General features: G+C 52.0%; 1 protein-coding gene across 1 annotated transcript in view; it reads right to left on the minus strand.

Annotated features, from left to right (window-relative positions):
- Positions 1-1,200: 1,200 nt before the first annotated feature.
- The window catches only part of ALPK2 (alpha kinase 2), a 122,862-nt gene continuing 103,792 nt past the window's right edge, over positions 1,201-20,270 (minus strand). The window contains exons 11-12 of the mRNA XM_068993670.1: positions 15,014-15,062; positions 1,201-1,417 (exon numbers count right to left, since the gene is read on the minus strand). Of these exons, the coding sequence (XP_068849771.1) occupies positions 1,201-1,417; positions 15,014-15,062 (266 nt within the window). The remainder of the gene's footprint in view (positions 1,418-15,013; positions 15,063-20,270) is intronic.

Below are 20,270 nucleotides of genomic sequence, written 5' to 3' on the forward strand. Positions count from 1 at the left end.
ATCGGTTCCTCAGTTGTAACAAAGGTATCACACTCACGTAAGAAACTAATAATAGGGGGAAATATGGAATGGGGGAAGGGGCCATACCGGACGTGTCCATGCTTCCCACTCATTTTCATACACTTAGAACGGCTCTAAAAGTAGTCTGTAATTAGTAACATGCTGCTGGGGCCTGAGGCGTTCTCACTCCGGGCTGAGCGAGCTGTCTTCAGAGCATCTCCTCTTGCCCAGTGGGGTCAGTGGGAGCCACTCTGCTCCAAGTTGGGCAGGACCCAGACTGGCAGGAAGGAGCCCACTTGCTACCCCGCCCCCATACCGAGAACGAGCCGTAGGCGCTAGAACCCTGTGAGCTTGTGTACCCCAGCCAGGATTTGTACGCATCTTCCAGAAAAATCCCACATAGGGCAGGCAGCCCTTAGATTTAGAAAGCAAGGTAGGAAGTGCATTAACCTGGAAGCAGTGCTTATAAGAACACGGAGAAAACACAGATGAAAATAGTTTGTGCTCCAGTAGACATATTAGGAAAGTACTAAATTACTAATCCTGGGGGAAGGTGAAATACAGCACACATTCTGAAGAACACGTGTCTGGGTGAATACATGCGTCTTGCACTTTGTATCTAAAGATGAGTTTAATTAAACAGAACGTTATAATGGGATGTGTGAGTGCTGATGGGAAATGGCCTGACGTTTCGAAAGCCCCCTCCAGCTACAAAAGCATTGTTCACATCAGTGCGACAGCTCGGCCCAGTGGCGGAATCCACATTTTCTGTCAATGTGGCAGTTGGATGCGTCTGGAATCCTCGAGGTTAGAAGGCGGTTGGCGAGGGACAGGGCTGTGGACAAAGTCTGCAGGGGAGCAAGTCCGCCATATGGCATTCACATACAGATACACAGACACATAACGTGAGGGCGTGCAAAGGCTACAAAGAGGGAATTCTTTGAGACTGACAGTGGATCCAGTCTCCTGTAAGTCTGGTCGCCAAGCCGGCTCTGAAACCATAAAAGGGAAGACAGCAAGTGATAAACCATAAAAGGGAAGACAGCAGGTGATGGTTTTGGAAGCAGCTCGGAGAACAGGCGGGAGGGAAAAAGACGGTCCCATCACTCTGCAGGCTGTGCGTTCCCTCCAGTGTGTTTTTAGATTTCTCCCCACGAGGCAGTGCGCTGCCAGCCAGTGACCGTTAGTTAACAGGGGACGTTAGCTCTTCTTTTCTGCCGGGCTCCTGGAGGCCGCCTTCTTCACGGCTGGGGCGCTGGGCTGAATCTTGCTCCGCCCGATGCTCGGCTTCTTCTGCTTCTGGCTGTTGTCCTGAAGTGACTTCAACCCCAGCATTTTACAGTACTTGTTACACTGGTGGAGGGCTTTAAACTGATCAATGAAGGTCATGGAACAGTTGCCTTTAAATCCTTTGTACCTGTGAGTTTGGGTGGAAGGGAACAATTATTAAAAAAAAAAAAAAATCAGGACCCTTCACCAGTATTAAAAGAAACATTTCAATGGGGAAACTCCTGGTGTGCAGAAAATATATTTTATCTCTGTGTGTGTGTGTACTAAGTCACTTCAGTTGTATCCGACTCCTTCAACCCCATGGACTGCAGCCCACCAGGCTCCTCTGTCCGTGGGAGTCTGCAGGCAAGCAGACTGGAGTGGGTTGCTGTGCCCTCCCTCCCGGGGATCTTCCCAGTCCAGGGATTGAACCTGCGGCTCTTAAGTCTCCTGCACTGGCAGTCGGGTTCTTTACCACTAGCGCCACCTGGGAAGCCCATATTTATTCCCACCGTAGGCCAGAACGGCCAATGGTTGACACGACTATTGATAGAAGAAACAAGAGCTGTGCAGTGGAGTAAAGATCGCGAGCCGCTGGCGCGGGAAGTAAAGACCAAAGATTGTGATGAGACGGATGTCCTAGGGGCTGACCATTCTGCTGTGTCAGCATCTTTAAGATTTTAATTGGAGGATAATTGCTTTTCAGTGGTGTGCTGGTTGCTGCCATTGGACACCAATCAGGCGTGAGCATATGCTTATCCCCCCTCCCACCCACCCCCATCCTCCCCTCCAGGTCACCAGAGGGCACGGAGCTGAGGTGACCGAGCTGAGCAGCGGCTTCCCACGAGCTCTTTTACAGGCGACAGTGTATGCGTGTCCGCGCTCCGCTCTCAGTCCGTCCCACCCTCTCCTCCCCTGCTGTGCCCACGAGTCCATGCTCCACATCGGAGTCTCTCTATTCCTGCCCTGCAGCTAGGCTCATCAGCGCCATTTTTGCAGATTCCATACACAGCCCTTTGCTTTTTAGTCGGAGTGACCAGTGTTGGACCATCTCCATAAAAATCTGAAGATCTCTTGGTGACCTGAATCACCCCTCCATCCCACCCAGAGGTTCTGAACGAAGACATCTTGGAACTTTGCAGCTGGAAGAAATGGAATTTAGACCCTGGCGAAGGAAATGGCAACCCGCTCCAGTATTCTTGCCTGCAGAATCCCATGGACAGAGAAGCCTGGCGGGCTACTGTCCATGGGGTCGCGAGAGTCAGACACAACTTAGGCTCTTCCTCTTAGCTGGGACATTTCATATTCAAATCGTCAAAGACTATGCTCTCACAACTCGATTGTGGGAGGTGAGTGTCCTCCTGGATGGACAAGTCCCCAGGCCCCCACAGATCCTGAAGATCCAGCAAGAGCAGGCTGAAGGGCTGCTGAGAGGAGGATGAAAGGAGAAAATCCATACAAACCACCCAGGGCAGCGCATGACACGCAGAGGATGCTATTCCATTGATGTCGGCCAGGCTGTGTTATAATTGTCAGTGTTCTAACTGGTGCAGCTGGTGGGGGCTTTGTGTGGAGGCGATGCTGGAGCTGAGATGGAAAGATCTGAGATTTGCTGAGGGAGGCAGGGGCGTGGGTGGCATAGGAGACCATCGACAATTCGCAGGGCCCAGTGCAAACTGAGAACACGGGTTCCCTGGGCAGTAATTAAGCCTTTCAAGATGACAACAGCCGCACGTGTGTTAAGCGAAGCTCAGTGCCCCTCTGAGAGTGGGGACTTGGGCGACCGCACAGGCTGCCTGTCTAGGGAACTGGTCCTGCTGGGTGTGAGTGAGTTCTGGCCGAGTCTGATTAATCGGGCCGAACACAGATCGGCAGAAGGAAGCCTGCAAGGGCTGGCTTCATGCTGAGTCTGTAGCTAATACGATTCAAGAAGCTGGGCCTCCTCCATTTGCGGGCAGAAACCATAAAGGGCAACAAACTGAAATGAATGGGCTGGGCTGGTGTCTTCTTCCCCAGGAAATCCAAGCTGGGTTTTAAGCTGTTCGGGGCGTGAAAGGTTTCTTTTTATTTCTGAAGCTGAAGCATCAGTGAGTCGTTCCATTCAGCCTGCCCCTTCTTCCTCCCTGTGGGGGGACTGGCTCTTCCCCGCCTCCCTGGGGGCCCACAGTCTATTTTCTTGTGAAAAAATGACTCAGTTTTTAAAAGCCAAGCTCCTCTATTGGAAGAAGAGTCAGCCCAAGACAGGTGCTGACTCTAGCAGGGTAGGAAAAAAAAAAATGCCACTGCCAACCATGTCATCCGGCCTGAGTTTCCATGGTGCCTGAACATCCATCCCCTGGAGGGATGCAGGGTCCCCCTGACCTGTGACTGTCAGATGGGATGCTTGTCTCATGCTGATAAACTGAGTTTCCCAAACTGGAATGATCAAAGCCAAGAGCAGCTTCCCTCGTTAAGCACGTTGGAAACAAGTCACAGTCATCTGTCTATGGCTGTCTCGAGGCTTGCTTGTAAACACTGACAACACCTACTCTCTGCAGAGAAGAATCACTAATTCATACCGTGACCTCCCAGAAAAGTCGCTAGTCGCTTCAGCCCAACCTGGCAGCCAAGTGTGTGATGCTGTGTAATAAGCCCGCCCTCATAGCGATATAATGGTTCCCACCCCTGAAATGGGAAATGGCTGAGTCTGAACAAAGGAGCTGAACTTCTGGGCAGCGCAGCTCTGTCGGCCTTCTTGAGTACCCCCGGGAGCCCCACTATCTTCCCAGGAATGTCTAACCTTCTTTAGAGTCCTTGGGGAAAGTCAGAGTAGGCAGGAGAGACTGGGGCTGATTTTATTTGCAGAAGGCCACGCGCAGGCAGGGCACGACTCTAGCGTGAAAGCAGCTGTGCTCAACCAAGGAGCCCCTTACTCAGTCCCCAACTCCTTTCAAGCCCCAGCTTGAGTGCACGTCTGCGGAGCCTCCCTGGCCCTCGGACACCATGAGACGACATCTCTCCAAACTTTCCTTCTATCTCGTGAGAACTACAACCAGTTCTCAGAATTCAGGGTACACCCTTCTGTGTACAGACTGTGATCTCTCCCAGGACACTAGTTTATGCTCAGAACACCTGTTGGGGGAGGCTTTCCAATAAAGGTCCAGGGGACGGATGAATGGATGCTGGCCCCATCGTCAGAGCTAACTGACCTCAGCCCAGGGCGTCTCCAGATCGCATTGCTAAACTTCCCATTCTCTCTCCATCTAATTTTGGACCCTCACCTGGGCCTCCCGGGTAATACAGGATGTCCCACCCCTAGCCATCTCAGTTCGTCTATTTTTGCTGCCTAGCATCTGCAGGCCGAAAAGGCAATGGCACCCCACTCCAGTACTCTTGCCTGGAAAATCCCATGGATGGAGGAGCCTGGTAGGCTGCAAGTCCATGGGGTCGCACAGAGTCGGACATGACTGAAGCGACTTAGCAGCAGCAGCATCTGCAGGATTAAAAGCCTGTCTCCTTTTACAATTTGGCCTCTATCTCAGCCAGGGATGCTGGGCTTCTATTTGACCTCTTTCTCTCAGATGTAGTTTCTTAGGAGAAAAATAAGTAAAAATATAAAATAAAATAAGACTTAGCTGCTTAGGGGAAAAATAGGGCCACGTTCTTTATGTTTTTAGACTGCTGAACCCAAAGGTTTTCAAAGGACATGAGTTCAATCACTGCGAGCAGGTGTGCACCCCAGAGGTAGGAAGTACAGGCTCTCCTGCTTGTGGTCCGCCGGCGGCCCTGTGTGCCAAACGCCCCCCTCGGCGCTGGGAAGGCCACACCTCTCTCATCACCACACCTCCCTCGTCAGGTCCCCGGGGCAGACACTCGCCACTGTTGTCCTTGTGGGATGGATGTAGCGGGGTAAACAGTACCCTCCCTAAGGTCATGTCCTCCCCAGAACCTCAGGATAGCGCTTTATTCGGAAACAGCGGCATCACAGATGCCATTAAGATAAGGGCATTCCGGGGAAGAGCGGGGTCTTGATCCCATATTCCTGGTGTCTATTGAGAAGATAGAGACACACTGGGAGAGCAGCAAGGGGCAAGGCAGGCAGGACGGGGGCCGCATGCCTACAAGCCAAGGAATGCCGAGGACGGTGAAACTCTGGACCAAGGAGAGAGGAGGGGACCTTCTCCCTCAGGGCTCCGGGAGAAACAAGCGCAGCCGATGCCCCGATTCTGAACTTAAGACTTCAGAGCCAGGAAAGGACGCATTTCTATTGTTTCAAGCTCCCTGGTTTGTGGTTGACTCATCACAGAAGCCCAAGGAATCCAACACAAGGAAAAAATAATAGCCTTGCACTTGAGAACTCTCTCACACGTTTCTACTTTTAGACACCTTAGTCCTATTGGATTTTATTAACTGAATCTTCTTTATCCTTATCCTCAAATCAGTATAATTTTCTGTCCGTCACTTTAGCTCATCCATCTTCTCTCTCGTGATCTCCAGGCATGGAACAATTATTCTGCTGAACATCACCCGAGAGAGTCTTTTCTTAAATATCTTGCCCCTTGGATGGAAGTGGGGCATAGAGATCACTCAAGGGCCGTGTTCACGTGCTGGTTTGGATTCAGCAGGTCTGGGTGGGGTCGGAAATCCCGTGTTTCTATTAATAACTAGCTCTGAACTCCCACTGATGCCACTGGCCCAGGGTCCCCTTTGGAGGAGCAAGGAGATAAACCAAAGTGCGAATGATCTCACATCATCCTCAACTTCAGAAACATCTTTAAATTGGAACACAGATCTCTTTCACTCCTGACATTTCCTCATAAACATCACTCTGTCGTGATCCACTTCCAGGGGAGCTAGGAAGCTGTTTATTCCTATGTCCTGCCTGTACTCCACACAGCCTTATCCCGCGCTTCGCCATTTGGTACTGTGCCGGCCGTGGGTCTGTCGTGAAGGGCTCTCAACGTGTTGAGCTGTGTTCCCTGCACACCCACTTTGGCAAGAGTTTCTTTTTAATCATGAAGGATACCGAATTTTATCAAATGCTTTTTCTGCATCTATGATCATGTGTCTTCTGTCTGACACGGACTCGTTTGCATATGTTGAGCCATGCTAGTGACCCTGGAATGACCCCAACTTGATCGTGGTGCCTGATCCTCCTGACAGCTTGTGGGATTTGCTTGGCCAGCATTTTGTTGAGGGTTACACAGATTAGTTCAGCACTTCCTATGTGTAGGAATCATGCTAGGCTGACTTCCTGCTTAAAAACAATTCCTCTTTCTTCTCATGTTGATTATGGATGGTGCGGCCTTCCAGGCTCATACCAAGTCGACAGCAGAGCCGGCTTCTCCTTCTACTTAGCAGGACTTGCCCGTGCAATTTTCTGCCTCCAGACACCTGGAGACGGGAGAGGTCTGCCAAGCTGCAGAAACCCCTACCCCTGGCTGAGGGGAAGAAATTAAGGTTCTTGTCGGGCTTGATAAAGGACTCTTCTAAAGACGATTTGGCGAGACAAGAAAAACCTACAGAAAATTCCCACAGGTTGGTAACCCCTTTAGAAGCCAGCCAGAGCTATTTATAACAGAGGCTTTAGTTTGAGAGCCTTTCTGAAGAAGGGTTTAATTTTTTAAGGAACACCTAGGAGGACAGGATGGAGAAGGAAACGGCAACCCGCTCCAGTGTTCTTGCCTGGAGAATCCCATGGACAGAGGAGCCTGGCGGGCTGCCGTCTATGAGGTCGCACAGAGTCAGACACAACTGAAGCGACTTAGCAGCAGCAGGAGGACATGACACGCAGGCTGAGGATGTAGGGAAAGAACTGAAATAAACCCCTAGTTGGAGGCAGGGGAGCGTCTGTGTGTGAAATGAAACCAGGGCTGGATGTACAAACAGGCGGAACAGACTGTCGCCCGCGAGTAAAAGGAGGGACACCAGGGGGCGCCCACGGGAGCCATCTAGCGATGCCTGCCGCTCCATCAACACCCTCCGTGTCTTCCCGTGTGTTCCTTTGCTTCTTCACTGGGCAACAGCTGCCTGGCAGACACTGCAGGGCGTTAAACAGGATTAAATAAAGGGTCGTGGCTCTTTTCCAGAGAGCTGGCTATTTTGCATAGGAAACAGAAGTGTGAACAAATTAAAAATATTATGCTGTGATAAAGGGCTACGTAAAGCAGGGATAGGATTTTCCCCCCACTGCCTGGTGGGTCCTAAGGCTGTCGCGGAGGACTAACAGCTCTGGCTTTATCTGGCGAGGGGATGGGTGAAAGTTCAGAGAATGTTCTGAGCAAAAGCAGGCATCCTGGGGAGATCTGAGGCCAGAGGCCACTTGCAGAAGGTCATAAGCCACACTGCGTTGTTCATCCTGTGAGAAGTCAGTGCTTCCCAAAGTATGTTCCTAGGGTCTCACAAGATGCTTTAAAAAAAAATCTGGTGTAAATATTATGAAAAATGCCATATAATCTCTCCCCTTGCCTCCTTGGGCACTCGGAATACACTACACCTCAGCTCTGTAAAGACCCTGAGAAGTCTCACACTGAAGACACTACCTTTATTTATCCAAGTCAGGGTTTCCCCGGATTACTTGACAACGGCAATCTGTGAAAAATGCTGCTGTAAAACTGGTTTCTTTGAGGTTGCGGATGGGTGGCTCAGCTGGTAAAGAATCAGCCTGCAATGCGGGAGACGGGTTTGCAGCCTGAAATGCAGGATCCCTGGGTCAAGAAGATCCCCTGGAGAAGGGAAAGGCTACTCACTCCAGTTTTCTTGGGCTTCCCTGGTGGCTCAGACGGTAAAGAATATGCCTGCAATGCAGGAGACCTGGGCTCCATCCCTGGGTCCGGAAGATCCCCTGGAGGAGGGCATGGCAACCCACTCCAGTATTCTTGCCTGGAGAATCCCATGGACAGAGGAGCCTGGTGGGCTACAGTCCATGGGGTCGCAGAGAGTCGGACACGACTGAGCAAGTAAGCACAGGGCACACACACGTGTAACAGAGCCGAACCCGTTTCCCAGGCGTTGCATCCTGCGCTGGTCTCCAAGCTGCCCTCTTCCCTCCGGACCTCAGCACCCACCCCCTACAAATACCTCGTCCAGCCACCCCGTCCCCCGCCTGTCAGAGCCTCCAGGGGTCATTCCTGCTTCTCCTGGGCCCGGGGTCTCCCGGCTGTCCCTGAGCTCATGGCCACACAGGCAGGAAGGCCCCGCGCCCCTGGGAACGCAGGCCGGCTGCTGCCCTCGGGGCCGCCCTGCCCGCTGCCCTTCTGGCGTCTCCACAGCTTCCCTCCGGCCGCTGCTAGAGCAAGAGCCACGCTGCCTCCATGGAAACCAGCCCGGGCACTGTCTTCCCTGACGCCCAACCCCGGCTGGGGGAAAAGCGGAAGCTCAGAGGGGAAAGGGGGCTGCAGCCGCCCCCCATCTGGTTCTCTGCTGCTGGTGGGGCTGGCGAGCAGCCGCGCTCATGAGGTGCCTGTGTGGAAGGGCTCAGAAGGGCTTTGTGGGGCAGGCCCCGGAGCCCCCCCGGGGTGGGGATCCTCTCCTCCGCGTCCTCCGCTCGGCCTGCGTTCTGCAACGCCCCCCCGCCCCACTCCTCCCTGCCCCAGGCGCCTTCCCCGCAGCCTTCAGACCCACTCACACCCCACGCCTCTTTCCAGCAGCAGCTCCCTCCTCCACCCCCGAAACCAGAGCCGCATCACTGCTGTTTGCTTAGACCCTCCAGGAGACACCGCGAGTTCCTTCCAGACAGTCCCGGTCTTCTCCCAGCCCCACTGGCCCAGGCGCTGTGACCCCTGCTCTCTTAGCCATCACCTCCTCCTGGCTCATTCCACCCCCCTCCAGCATCCACCCACTGATCTGCGGGGGTGATCTCGAGTCCAATCTCTCTAGATCTTTCCGTGCAGACTTGTCTTTGCATCTGGAAATGACGAGGAGCCTGGCTGTGCTCCTCTGGTCCTGAGCCTAGGGACCGGGCAGTGGGGTAACTAGTGAGCAGAGCTGGGGAGGGGGCGGAGCCCTCTGGTCCAATTCCAGTCACTCCGCGGTCCTTTACAAGGTTTTGGGGGAGGCTGCTGGACTGCCAACGTTACTCCCGCTCTGTGGATGGAGTCTGGGTCCTCCTGGCTGACTTCTCAGCCCAGGAGACTCTCAACACACACTAGGACTACTCGTGCTGACACTGGCAAAAAAAAAAAAAAAAACCTGTGAAAATAGGTGTTCCTGTTGGCCCTCCAGGCCACCTTGATGGCAAAGACTGGCCAAACAGGTCAGACACTGGCCACCTAGCTCTGCTACATAAGGGCTTGATCGGATTTGAGACGGGATTCAGGCTGCTTTCCAGAGAAGGAGACCACGGTGGCAGTACCCAGTGGCAGGTGTCTGGTATCCAGGGTGTGTGAAAGCGCCTTTACCAGGCCCCTTAGGCCTGGGAGGCTGGTCCTCTGAAGCCTGGCGCTGGGGAGTCAGCAAGACCACCAGGATCTACAGCAATGCGGCCTGCTGCACAGAGTAACGAGGTCAGGGGAGTCTGGTCTGAGCCCCTGTTCCTCCCCCTCCTGGCAGACTCACACGTTGCAGTAGAGAGTCTGCCCAGTCACCACACACACACACACACACACAGCACACGACCCCATACCCATGTGACCACACCCCCAAGCTTGTTCTCAGGGTGTTTCTCCAGTGTCAGAGCCCACCCCCTTCCGCCCACAAGTTTGTTTCGGCCCTTCCTCCCTGGGCACCGGGGTGTCTCGGGATTGAGTCTGGGTTAAGCACCCCCAGGTGGCATCACCCCCAAATGCAGAGCTCCCTAGGGGCTGCTCTTGGCTGGAAGGCGGGAGGCTGTGATGATTTTTCAGGCTCCATGGCTCATGGGGCGTCACACTGACACCAGGAGGGCCTGGTTCCCTAAGGGAACTCCCCTCACCGTGCGTCCGCCGTGATATGGGGGCCTTGTCCCCCCACGGCTGCCCCTCTGCAAGAACAAGCCATTCGTGATTCTGCCCAGCCCAGGCTCCCCGGTCAGGGACTGACACACGCTATGATCCTGCAGGCCTGACACTGGCTGACGGCCTGGTGGCCACAGAGAGGGGGTCGTCTGTGCCTATTTATAGCGACCCTAGTTTAGTTCAAGGCTCACTGCCTCGGAAGAAATCTGTCCAGGGTTCTTTTCTTTGTCTTTCACCAACATGAAGCGGGCTTTGGGGCAGAGATTACAGAGGACAAAAGCTTGGCTCTGCCGCCCTCTACTGGCTGGACGGCAATATTGCCTTCTCCCCAGAAACAGTGGGCGGACTGGGGCCAGGTGTGCGTTTGCAGGACCCACTGAGACAGCTGCGGCTCTGTTCCCAACAGGTGTTGGTTTACACGGACTTCGATTAGGTTAAATTTCTGAGTCTTATATTATGGAATTAGGCATTTTTCCTTCTCGCCCTTCAGAGAACTCTAAATGGCTGAGCAATTTTCAAATCAGAAATATGTTCGACAGTGGGGTTAGTATCTTTGGTCTACCTAGAAGATGGATTATTAGATGTTGAAGCAATCCGACATGCCACACGTTGTAAGATGAAGTTTTGGTACTCAACACTGCTGAAGGAGTGTGGGGGTATGAAGTATTCCAGGAGAACCTTCCATGCTTCAGTGTTAAGGAGTTGCATCGGAATAAGTCATAATGGTTCCCTATTTTCTATTATAAGCAATCTTAAAATACTCTCACACTTCCTGGCATCACTAAACAAGAGAATAAGTCAGGTCTCATTTAGTGAGGTGTCTACAGCCAAATATATGGTTCTGGTTGAGACCTAGGGACTTTCTTTTAATGAGCTAGTAGTTTCTCTTTCTGCAAAAGATCCTGACCACCAGCCAAGAAAGCGTGGAGCCTAAATTAGGAGACCTTTTAAGCTTCTGGTTCAAAGGTATTATTGATCATTGTTAAAGTCAGATTTGCCTCGTCACTGTTTCTCCCGCCCATGTATGGGGTTCTTTTCAACGTGATTAAAAGAACACGTGTAACGATGCCCACACGAAGCACTGCTTCTCAGGATGGGGGTGCCCATCCCCAGGCTTCAGTAGAACAGGCAAACTGGCCATCTGCCGCACGGATGCACGGATGCAGGAAACCAGCCCTGGGGGCTTGCTAAGAATAAAGAGAAGGTGCCAATGGCACCCCACTCTAGTACTCTTGCCTGGAAAATCCCATGGATGGAGGAGCCTGGTGGGCTGCAGTCCATGGGGTCACTGAGAGTTGGACACGACTCAGTGACTTCAATGCATGAAAGTGAAAAGTGAAAGTGGAGAAGGAAATGGCAACCCACTCCAATGTTCTTGCCTGGAGAATCCCAGGGACGGGGGAGCCTGGTGGGCTGCTGTCTATGGGGTTGCACAGAGTCGGACACGACTGAAGTGACTTAGCAGCAGCAGCCTGCGGCCTGGCCATGTCTACCTGCTCTCTGGAGCCTCTGACACCCGCCAGGCTCCCCAGCCTTTCTCTCCCCGATTCGAGATCATGTCCCACATGGACTTCTGTCTGTTTACGCTGCCTTTGTGCTTGAAAACCTTCCCTGAATCTCTCGCGTTGACTGCCGAGGCTCCCTTCTGCAGCTCTGACTTTTCCTCGAGTTCCTTCAGCAGAATCTCGCCTCCTGGCCCTAGGGACCCCTTGCAGCCTGTGATCAGGGAGCCCCCTTTCCCTGCACCTCCTGCTCTATCCTTGGGAAGAAAGAAGACAGGATGGACACAGCCCCCAGGGACCTCCAAAGAGATCTCCCAAACCGCACGCCTTGTCCTCTGATCAGAGAAGATTCCTCTTTTGTGAGTTTTTTCAAGCTGAGCTAAGAAACATTTCTTTAGAGAAAAAAAATAGTGACTGCAAAAGTTTAAATAAAAGGTTTTTAAAGACACAATGGACAAGATGATCTAATACCCCTAATAGCTAATATTTCTTAGACATTTCAGAATTCCCTTCTCTCCCACCACCACCCCCCCTTCAGGGAGGAGGCAATAAGTAACACTTAACAGACAACATTTTGCACTGGGTGCCAGCTCTCAGCTCTAATGGGTGCTGGGCAGCTGTCCCAGGCCAGATAAGTCACATTAAAGCTGAGAACAAAACCAAAGGGATTGAATTTCTTTTTTAAATTACGAGGAAAAAAAAAAAAAAACATGGCCCAGGTTCCTGGAAGTTGTTAAGATGCTTTTTAAAAGACATCTTAAATCATCCCTCTTATGCTTGTCTTAGTTTTTGAAACTTCTTGGGCAGGTTTCTGCTTTGTGTTGGTGGAAAGTGGTTCCAAGTAATGGTATGGAATTCGCCTACTCTGAGGTCAGGCTGGGGCGTGAGCTGAGGAAGGAGACCCAGTGTTTATCAAGCACGTGCTGAGCCTCAGGGACGGGAGGCAGATGAGCTGGGGGATTCTCAGGACCAGCCTGGGTCCCCATCTGTGCGCCTCAGTGGCTTTGAGAACGTCAGGGTTCACGTCCACAGAGCCAGTGAGACAAGAACCCGGCACTCAAAGCAGGTCTGTGTGATGCCTGGATCTGCCATACCCTACAAAGGACATGATGCCTGTGAAGGAAGGCTCTAACTCAGGAAATTCTTCTGAGGTCCAGGAAAATCTCTTCCTAAATAAATAAATAGGGGCACTGTCCATTTTCTGAGCGGGGAAACTTGCTCAGGACAAATAACTAGACGGGATGCTAGGATGGCAGGCATGAAATGATGCTGTCCTGGGCAAACCAGGATGCCCTGTCGTCCCTTTCATCACTGGGGTCAAATGTCTATGATGCCAAGAAGCAAGGTTACCAATAGGAAAATCAGAAGCAGGTGGCAGGACCAAGATCTGAACCCAAGTCTTTAAAAAAAAAAATCCCTGCTCTCACTACATCATAGCCACCCCCCACGACATATGCTCTTGATAACCCCACGGCCAGGACCCACGTGCCTGACTCGTAGACAGGTCAGCAGTGGGGGTGCAGCACGGAGATCGTTCTACCGCAAAATGCTATTATCCTGAGCAGGAACACAGTCAAGCTGCTTCTTTGTTCTAAAGCCAGATTAAAAGCTTCTGTGTAGTTGCTGAGAACTTCATGAATCAGACTGGTTGATCTGGAGGTTAGAAGAGTGTTCCCCTTTCTACTTTTCTCAAATCCCTTGTTCTCTCCATCCTTCATACACTAATTGAAAACTGTACTTGTTAAAGGACTGCTGATGCCAATGGTCTGAAATCACCAGAAAGCTTAAGTAAATGCGTTGCTCCCAGCTGTAGGAGAGTGAGCTATGTCAATTCTGCTGTTTAATCATCTGTGTTTCTGATGTTTTGAGATCTGCAGCTTTGCAGGCCCTATCACGGCTCCCCCTGCCAGAGTCAGCCAATTCCTAGAGACAACGACTGGCCTTCTAGAATGCCTCGCATAGGCCAGCTAACCAGCCTGCAGCCCACTCCCACCATCTGCGCTACCGGGTCTCACACTCTGGGCCCCCTGCCCCAGTCACCACAGGGCAGGCACCAGGCCACGCCACCCAGCCCCACACCCCGGAGCCTCCCGGAAGTTTACAGACAACCCAAGTCCAAGCTCTCGCCCAGGTTTTCCCCTCCCCTCCTTCTGCCTGACTGACCCTGGGGCCTCCCTGTGTGGCCCCCCGCCATGGTCTGGCAAGCCCCTTCCTCTCGGGAACTGAGTAACAAACTCTCTTCAGTGGCGACTGTCTCCTGATCTGTCGGCTTCGTCATGCCTGAACCATGAAAGAGCCTCGTAAAACACAAGCCACCCTTCTAAAGCTCACTTGCTCCCACCCCGTGTCCCCTCCTTACAAACAGTCCTACTCCACGGGGACATCAGCAGTGGGAGAAAGCCCGGCAGTTCCAACCCAGAGCTCTATTTTCACAAAGGAGCACAGACAGCTTTCTCCTCACTGGTGGCCAAGCAAAGCAGAAAAGAAAGACCGCTTTTTCAAGAGATACCCCAGTAAAACATGATCTTAGGGCCACCTGGGCACTGCTCACCCCATAGTGAGCAAAGCGATACCCGAAGTTAGGAAATCAACACCATTGATAACAACCAGAGTCATCAATCACAGCCCTTCCATAGTTATCTGCCCTTTAATCAGTCACCACCATGGGAGTTTGGGAGCTGCCTAAAATACTCAGTATTTGGTGCAGAGTACAGGGGAAAAATACAGGTTTCCCAGGTGGCACTAGTGGTAAGGAGACATAAGAGATACGGGTTCCACCCCTGAGTCGGGAAGATCCCCTGCAGAAGGGCATGGCAACCCACTCCAGTATTCTTGCCTAGAGAATACCGGGAACAGAGGAGCCTGGCAGGCTTTGGTCCATTGGGTTGCAAAGAGTCGGACATGACTGAAGCAACTTAGGACACATGCAGGGAAAATACACTAAAAATATACAAGTTGAATTCACTGCACTCAACTGCACAAATTTTTAAAAGGAGTTAATAGTCAAAATATTAAGTGTAGAAAAATGGAATATTCCTAGTGAAAAAAAATTCCCAATAATGCTGGCGTTCCCCTCCCCCCATGGCACTCCTGCAGATCATTAATTTTGAAATATATTCAGAGTTATTTGTTTCAAAGTTAGGAAACCACATGTGTCTCCTTGGGAGAATGAAGTCCATAAATATTTTAGGTAAGTGAGAGAAGTGAACAAATTCATCCCACGAGCATCTGTCATCCATGGTTGGGACACAAAATTGCCTCTGCCAGACGGTGTTTGGAAATCCAGAGTTGAGTGACAGGCACTAGATTTTTTTTTTGTTTTCTACTCACCCTTTAGCCTCTGTTGCTATGCCAACGTCGGTTAACTTCATGCCTACACCTACAGGAACAGAGAGCAGAGACAGCACATGTTACCCGGCGCTCCTCGGAAGAGAGGGACCACGCGTTCACGGGGTGGAGGGGCAATCCCAGCCCCGTCTTGTCCCTTCCTGCAGGGACGCTTCCCTTCTTGTTTCCCTCAGTAGCAGCGGGTGTGCCTCCAGCCTATGGGGCCACAGTAGGGAAGGTGGGCTTTGGGGGCAGCCAGCCGAAGCACACACCCAGGGACGCTGTCCTCTGCCTGCCTGGCCCACATCTCTGCTGGAGCAGGGGGCCTGGCACCGGCCCTGGAGGTCTCTCCCCAGAGACGCTCTGCTGTGGGCTTAGGTCTATTCCGTGCTCTTCAATGAGAGTGGAAGCCCTTGTCCAACAGGAAGTGGGCTGGGTGTGGCCTGGGCGGACCAAGTTCAATAGTGAGAGGGTTCAAGACAGGCATCTGTTCAGTTCAAGGCCAGGCTCCGGATCTACACCTTCCCATCTCCATAAAGACAGCATCTGATTCAGGATAGGTTTATCTGGGCCGGCTTTAGATCCAGGGAGAACCTCTTGAGTCATGTGTAGACTTTTTAGCCACTGGACTGGAGATGCAGACATGTGTCACCCATGGTCTAACCCTTTGATGCTTTTCCTAACTTCTATCCATTCAACCAGGGGTCCCCAACCTCCAGGCCATGGACCAGCACCAGCTGTCAGATCAGCGGTAGCATTAGATCAGAAATAAAGTGCACGATAAATATAATGCTCTTGAATCATCCTGAAACCAACTCCCACCCCCGCAACCCCTGGTCCATGGAAAAACTGTCTTCCATGAAATTGGTTCCTGGTGCCAAAAAGGTTGGGGGCCGCTGCATTAAAGCATCGGAGGTTGGGCGGGGCGGGTGGAGCAAACCAACACCACAGCTCTGAGCATCCCACCCTGGGTCAGTGAAGAGCTCTGGGCATCCTTGTTAGAATCCTAAACACAGGAACCTTCTTCCTCTCCCCCAACCCCCAGCAGGAGCAGCTGGGACAATGGCTCGGGAACCGGGGATCAAACAGAATGACAGTCCTGTTGTGTTGCGAGGAGGAAGAGCAAGATTTCCGCCTTCCACCGTGGCGGGGTAGAGGGGGTGGGGAGCGCCTCTCTCTCAAGCACCATCTTGTCTGGAAGGCAGTCCTCTGATGCCCAGAGTGTAGGTGACCTATGGCCTTTCCAGACCAGACACCAACCCTGTTCCTTCCTCTGTAGGGTGGTGGCTGTGGGCACAGCTCCAGCTCTACAGACCTCTGCCGTAATCTCACCCACGCCACCTGATGGCCGGTCCTTAACAGCAGGGCGTGGGGTCCACGGACCCTGGAGGGCCACAGTCCACAGGGTCGCAGAGCGGACACGACTGAAGCGACCTGGCATGCACATGTGGGCTCCGTGGTGCCACGCCACTTGGGTCTCGCCTTCTCGTCTCTGGCCCCTGACTCGCCCCGGCCAGGCCAGGCTGTGGCTAGAGGAAAGGTCAGGCCGGATGGCAACCTAGTTCCACGGTCTCCGTTCCTCGGAGTACTGCTCCGAGGCTCAGAAAAGCAACAGCTAAAGGGTTCGAGCTGTGATCCAGCAACACCTGCCTGGGCCGCGGTGAAGACACAGGCCGCGTGGCTGCTCAGGCTGGTCAGATAGAAGCAAAGAGCCGCGCTTTCCTGCAGGGCACCTGGGAGCTGAGTTAGACACAGCACTTTGAGGCTGCCAGTAAGCATTCTAAAAGCCTCTTTCACTGCTGGCCACTAAAATGTGCCTCGTGCTTTCAAAGCTGTTAACGAAAACATATGTAGAAATGCTTCCCATGGTTTTTGTCATAGGAACTGTACTTGGGAAGGAAAAACACTACTTGCAAAAGCCCTCTCTGGACATTTTGTCTCGTAGAAAATGTTGTATTTAAAAACTACAGCTCTAAGCTGCAGAAAAGTCCAATTTTAAAGTCATTTGGCAAAAAGGTCCTTGAGCTTGGGAATTGCTTTTCCTCGAGCCCCACAATTACCAGCTGTCACCGATGCTGGAAAAACAGAATATGATTTTCAAAAAGAAACCTCTCTCTCACTCGGCTTAATGATTTGCCAACAATTCAACCAACGTTATTAAGGGTCTCTATAGGACACTAATTTGGATTATGGTGTGCAGTTATTAAAGCGTGTCGGGGATGACAGTCATCTATGGGTTGTTTCCGATGGAAGGCAGAAGAAGGCAGTATCACCAGAACCCAGAATTTGAGTCCCTGGATGATCGGGCTGACAGCTTCTTAGGAATCACAATGGTTTCAGTGCCTGCGGGCCTTGGGGCTAAATGGCAGGCTCACCTTTCACCCCACAAACCTGCAGGACTCACCACAATCCCATCACCACGTGAAGGCAACCAGGGAGAAAATAAGAGTCAGAAAAAGCAATATTTGAGCTTGGGTTTGTTTGGGATTTTTAAAATCCTAATTCCAGAGTCTCAGCAAAACGATAAAACGTGGGACTCGCTTAGAGAATAGGTGTTACCTAGGGCCACAGCGAAGATGATGGAAATCTTCCCCAGTAGCAGAGAGTAAAACACCCTTATGAGACACCGTGCCGACACTTTAAACCACACATGCCACCATAAGGTGATGTAAGGTTCCCCTATAGCTGTTTACCGGTGCCTGGAAGAAAAGTTATGAGCAACCTAGATAGCATCTTCAAAAGCAGAGACATTACTTTGCTGACTAAGGTCCGTCTAGTCAAGGCTATGGTTTTTCCTGTAGTCGTGTATGGATGTGAGAGTTGGACTGTGAAGAAGGCTGAGCGCCGAAGAATTGCTGCTTTTGAACTGTGGTGTTGGAGAAGACTCTTGAGAGTCCCTTGGACTGCAAGGAGATCCAACCAGTCCATTCTGAAGGAGATCAACCCTGGGATTTCTTTGGAGGGAATGATGCTAAAGCTGAAACTCCAGTACTTTGGCCACCTCATGCAAAGAGTTGACTCATTGGAAGAGACTCTGATGCTAGGAGGGATTGGGCGCAGGAGGAGAAGGGGACGGCAGAGGATGAGATGGCTGGATGGCATCATTGACTCGATGGACGCAACTCTGAGTGAACTCCGGGAGTTGGGGATGGACAGGGAGGCCTGGCGTGCTGCGATTCATGGGGTCACAGAGAGTCGGACACAACTGAGCGACTGAGCTGAACTGAAGCAAAATTGGCCATGCACGAGGCTCCCAGCGCTGCTTTCCCCAGTGTAACAACCATTTTTGACACAAAGTTTTTAACTTGGAAGGACAAACACAGGCGAGTCTGAGAGTGGCGCGGACAATCTGGGTTAGACAGCTGTCTGAAGACCATGTTTTGAGTGCACGGCAGCAGTGTCTCTTCACGAGTGAGTGGTTAGGGCTGTCTTCAGCTTGCAGGTCAGCCTCCCTTCAAGTCGGAACACCACACTCTCCAGCTGGCCTCAGCGGAGCCCCTCACAGCAGCCTTCAACATTAAGGGATACCTGGGAAGCCTTGCAAATTTGTAAGTTTGAGTTTTCGTGGAGAGCGCTTGGGGTTCAGAAATAGCATGTTGCAGCGGGGAAAAGAGAGGGTGGGACAAGTTGAGAGAGAGAGTGGCGTTGCTGTAAACACACCATCACGTGTCAGATAGTTAGTGGGAAGCTGCTCTATACACAGGAAACGCAGCCTTGCCCTCTGCAATGACGTAGAGGGGTGGGAAGGAGGCTTGACAGGGAGGAGACACACGTATGCTTAGAGCGGGTTCCTGTGGCTGTCCAGCAGACACCAACAACATAGTAAAGCAATTACTTCGATTTAAAAAACAAACAGGGATGTCTGGAACTCAAAATAAAAAAAGAGAGTGGGTTGGAGTCTGGGACCCCTCTTAGCAGCCAACTGACAGCCATGATTAGATCCTTAACTCCCAGCCTCTGTTTTTCCATCTGTAAAATGGGGATCATGATGTCTCTTTGGCAGAGCTATTAAGACGAAACAAAAACAGGGGAAAATGAAAGCAGGCAAAAACTGATGGACTCCAAGTTAGGTCTGTAGACTTGTTACATTGTGCTGATGTCAACCTCCTGGTTCCGCAGTGTTATAGCTATGCAAGGTGCTATCATTATGTGAAGCCGGGTAAGGGCTACCTGGAGACCCTCTCCACAGTCTTGCAACTTCCCATCCCTATGGTTATTTCAAAAAGATTTTTAAAATAGGGAACACCATGTCAGTGCTGTGCTAAATGTCTTCCTCTCTCGCGTAATCCTCACAGCCACCCGCTGTGGAAAGGACTGAGACACAAAGGTGAGTGGCCCGCTCAAGGCTGGGACGTGGAGGTGCAGGGGGCTCTCCTCACCGCCAGGCTCCAGAGCTCGGGGTCCTTGCGTGTGACAATGTCTGACAGTAGCAGGTACCCAGTTATAGGTCAGGTTTTTCCTAAAGCATTGTCATCTGGAAAGGAAAAGGGAGGCCCCCGTGCCCGAAGCTGCTGGGGCGGCAGCCCATTGCCCTCCCTGCATGCGTGTGCATAGCTATACCCCCCACATGCCTCCACTAGCCTCTCTTGGCCTGAGAGCCTTTCTCGGGTCACACGCCCTCGCTGCACTCAGCAGGGCTGGCCCACGTGCCGGCAGCAAACCCAGGGGAGTTCACCTCCCCCCTCGCGGTATAAACACCCCTGCTCCTCGAGTGTGATCTTTGCTGAGAAGCTTGTCCTGCTCAGCCTCCCAGACTTTCCCCGCCGGGCTTCAGCTTCAGGAATTCACAGCGGTGACTGGGCATCAGGTGCCCTGTCGACTTTCTTTCCCTTCAGCTGCCACAGTTCCTCAATCTCCTACCAGCATTTCCTGGGGTCCCCTCCCAAATGCTTGCACTGGAACATCTGTGTGCGATAGAAGATGAACTTGGCCTAAATAAAGGATTTGTTTCTGCCCGTTTTGGAGGTAACTGCTAAGCTCTGGTAAGAGTCAGAGAGACTTCCCTGGTGGTCCGATGGCTAAGGCTCTATGATCTCAATGCAGGGGGGCCTGGGTTCAATCCCTAATCAGGGAACTAGATCCCACACTCCGTAACCAAGACCTAGTGCAGCCAAATAATTTTTTTTTAAAACTGTCCGAAGAGGCTAGAGACTGAGGTCATCCCACGGGCAAGCAGTGATGGGTCCCTAAACAAATCTTGGCTGAACATTTCTGGATGGCAATGCTCCATGCACACCCCTCCCCGCCAGGAAGAGGCACT

The sequence above is a fragment of the Capricornis sumatraensis genome, chromosome 21 (genome assembly GCF_032405125.1).
Source record: "Capricornis sumatraensis isolate serow.1 chromosome 21, serow.2, whole genome shotgun sequence".
NCBI lineage: Eukaryota > Metazoa > Chordata > Mammalia > Artiodactyla > Bovidae > Capricornis > Capricornis sumatraensis.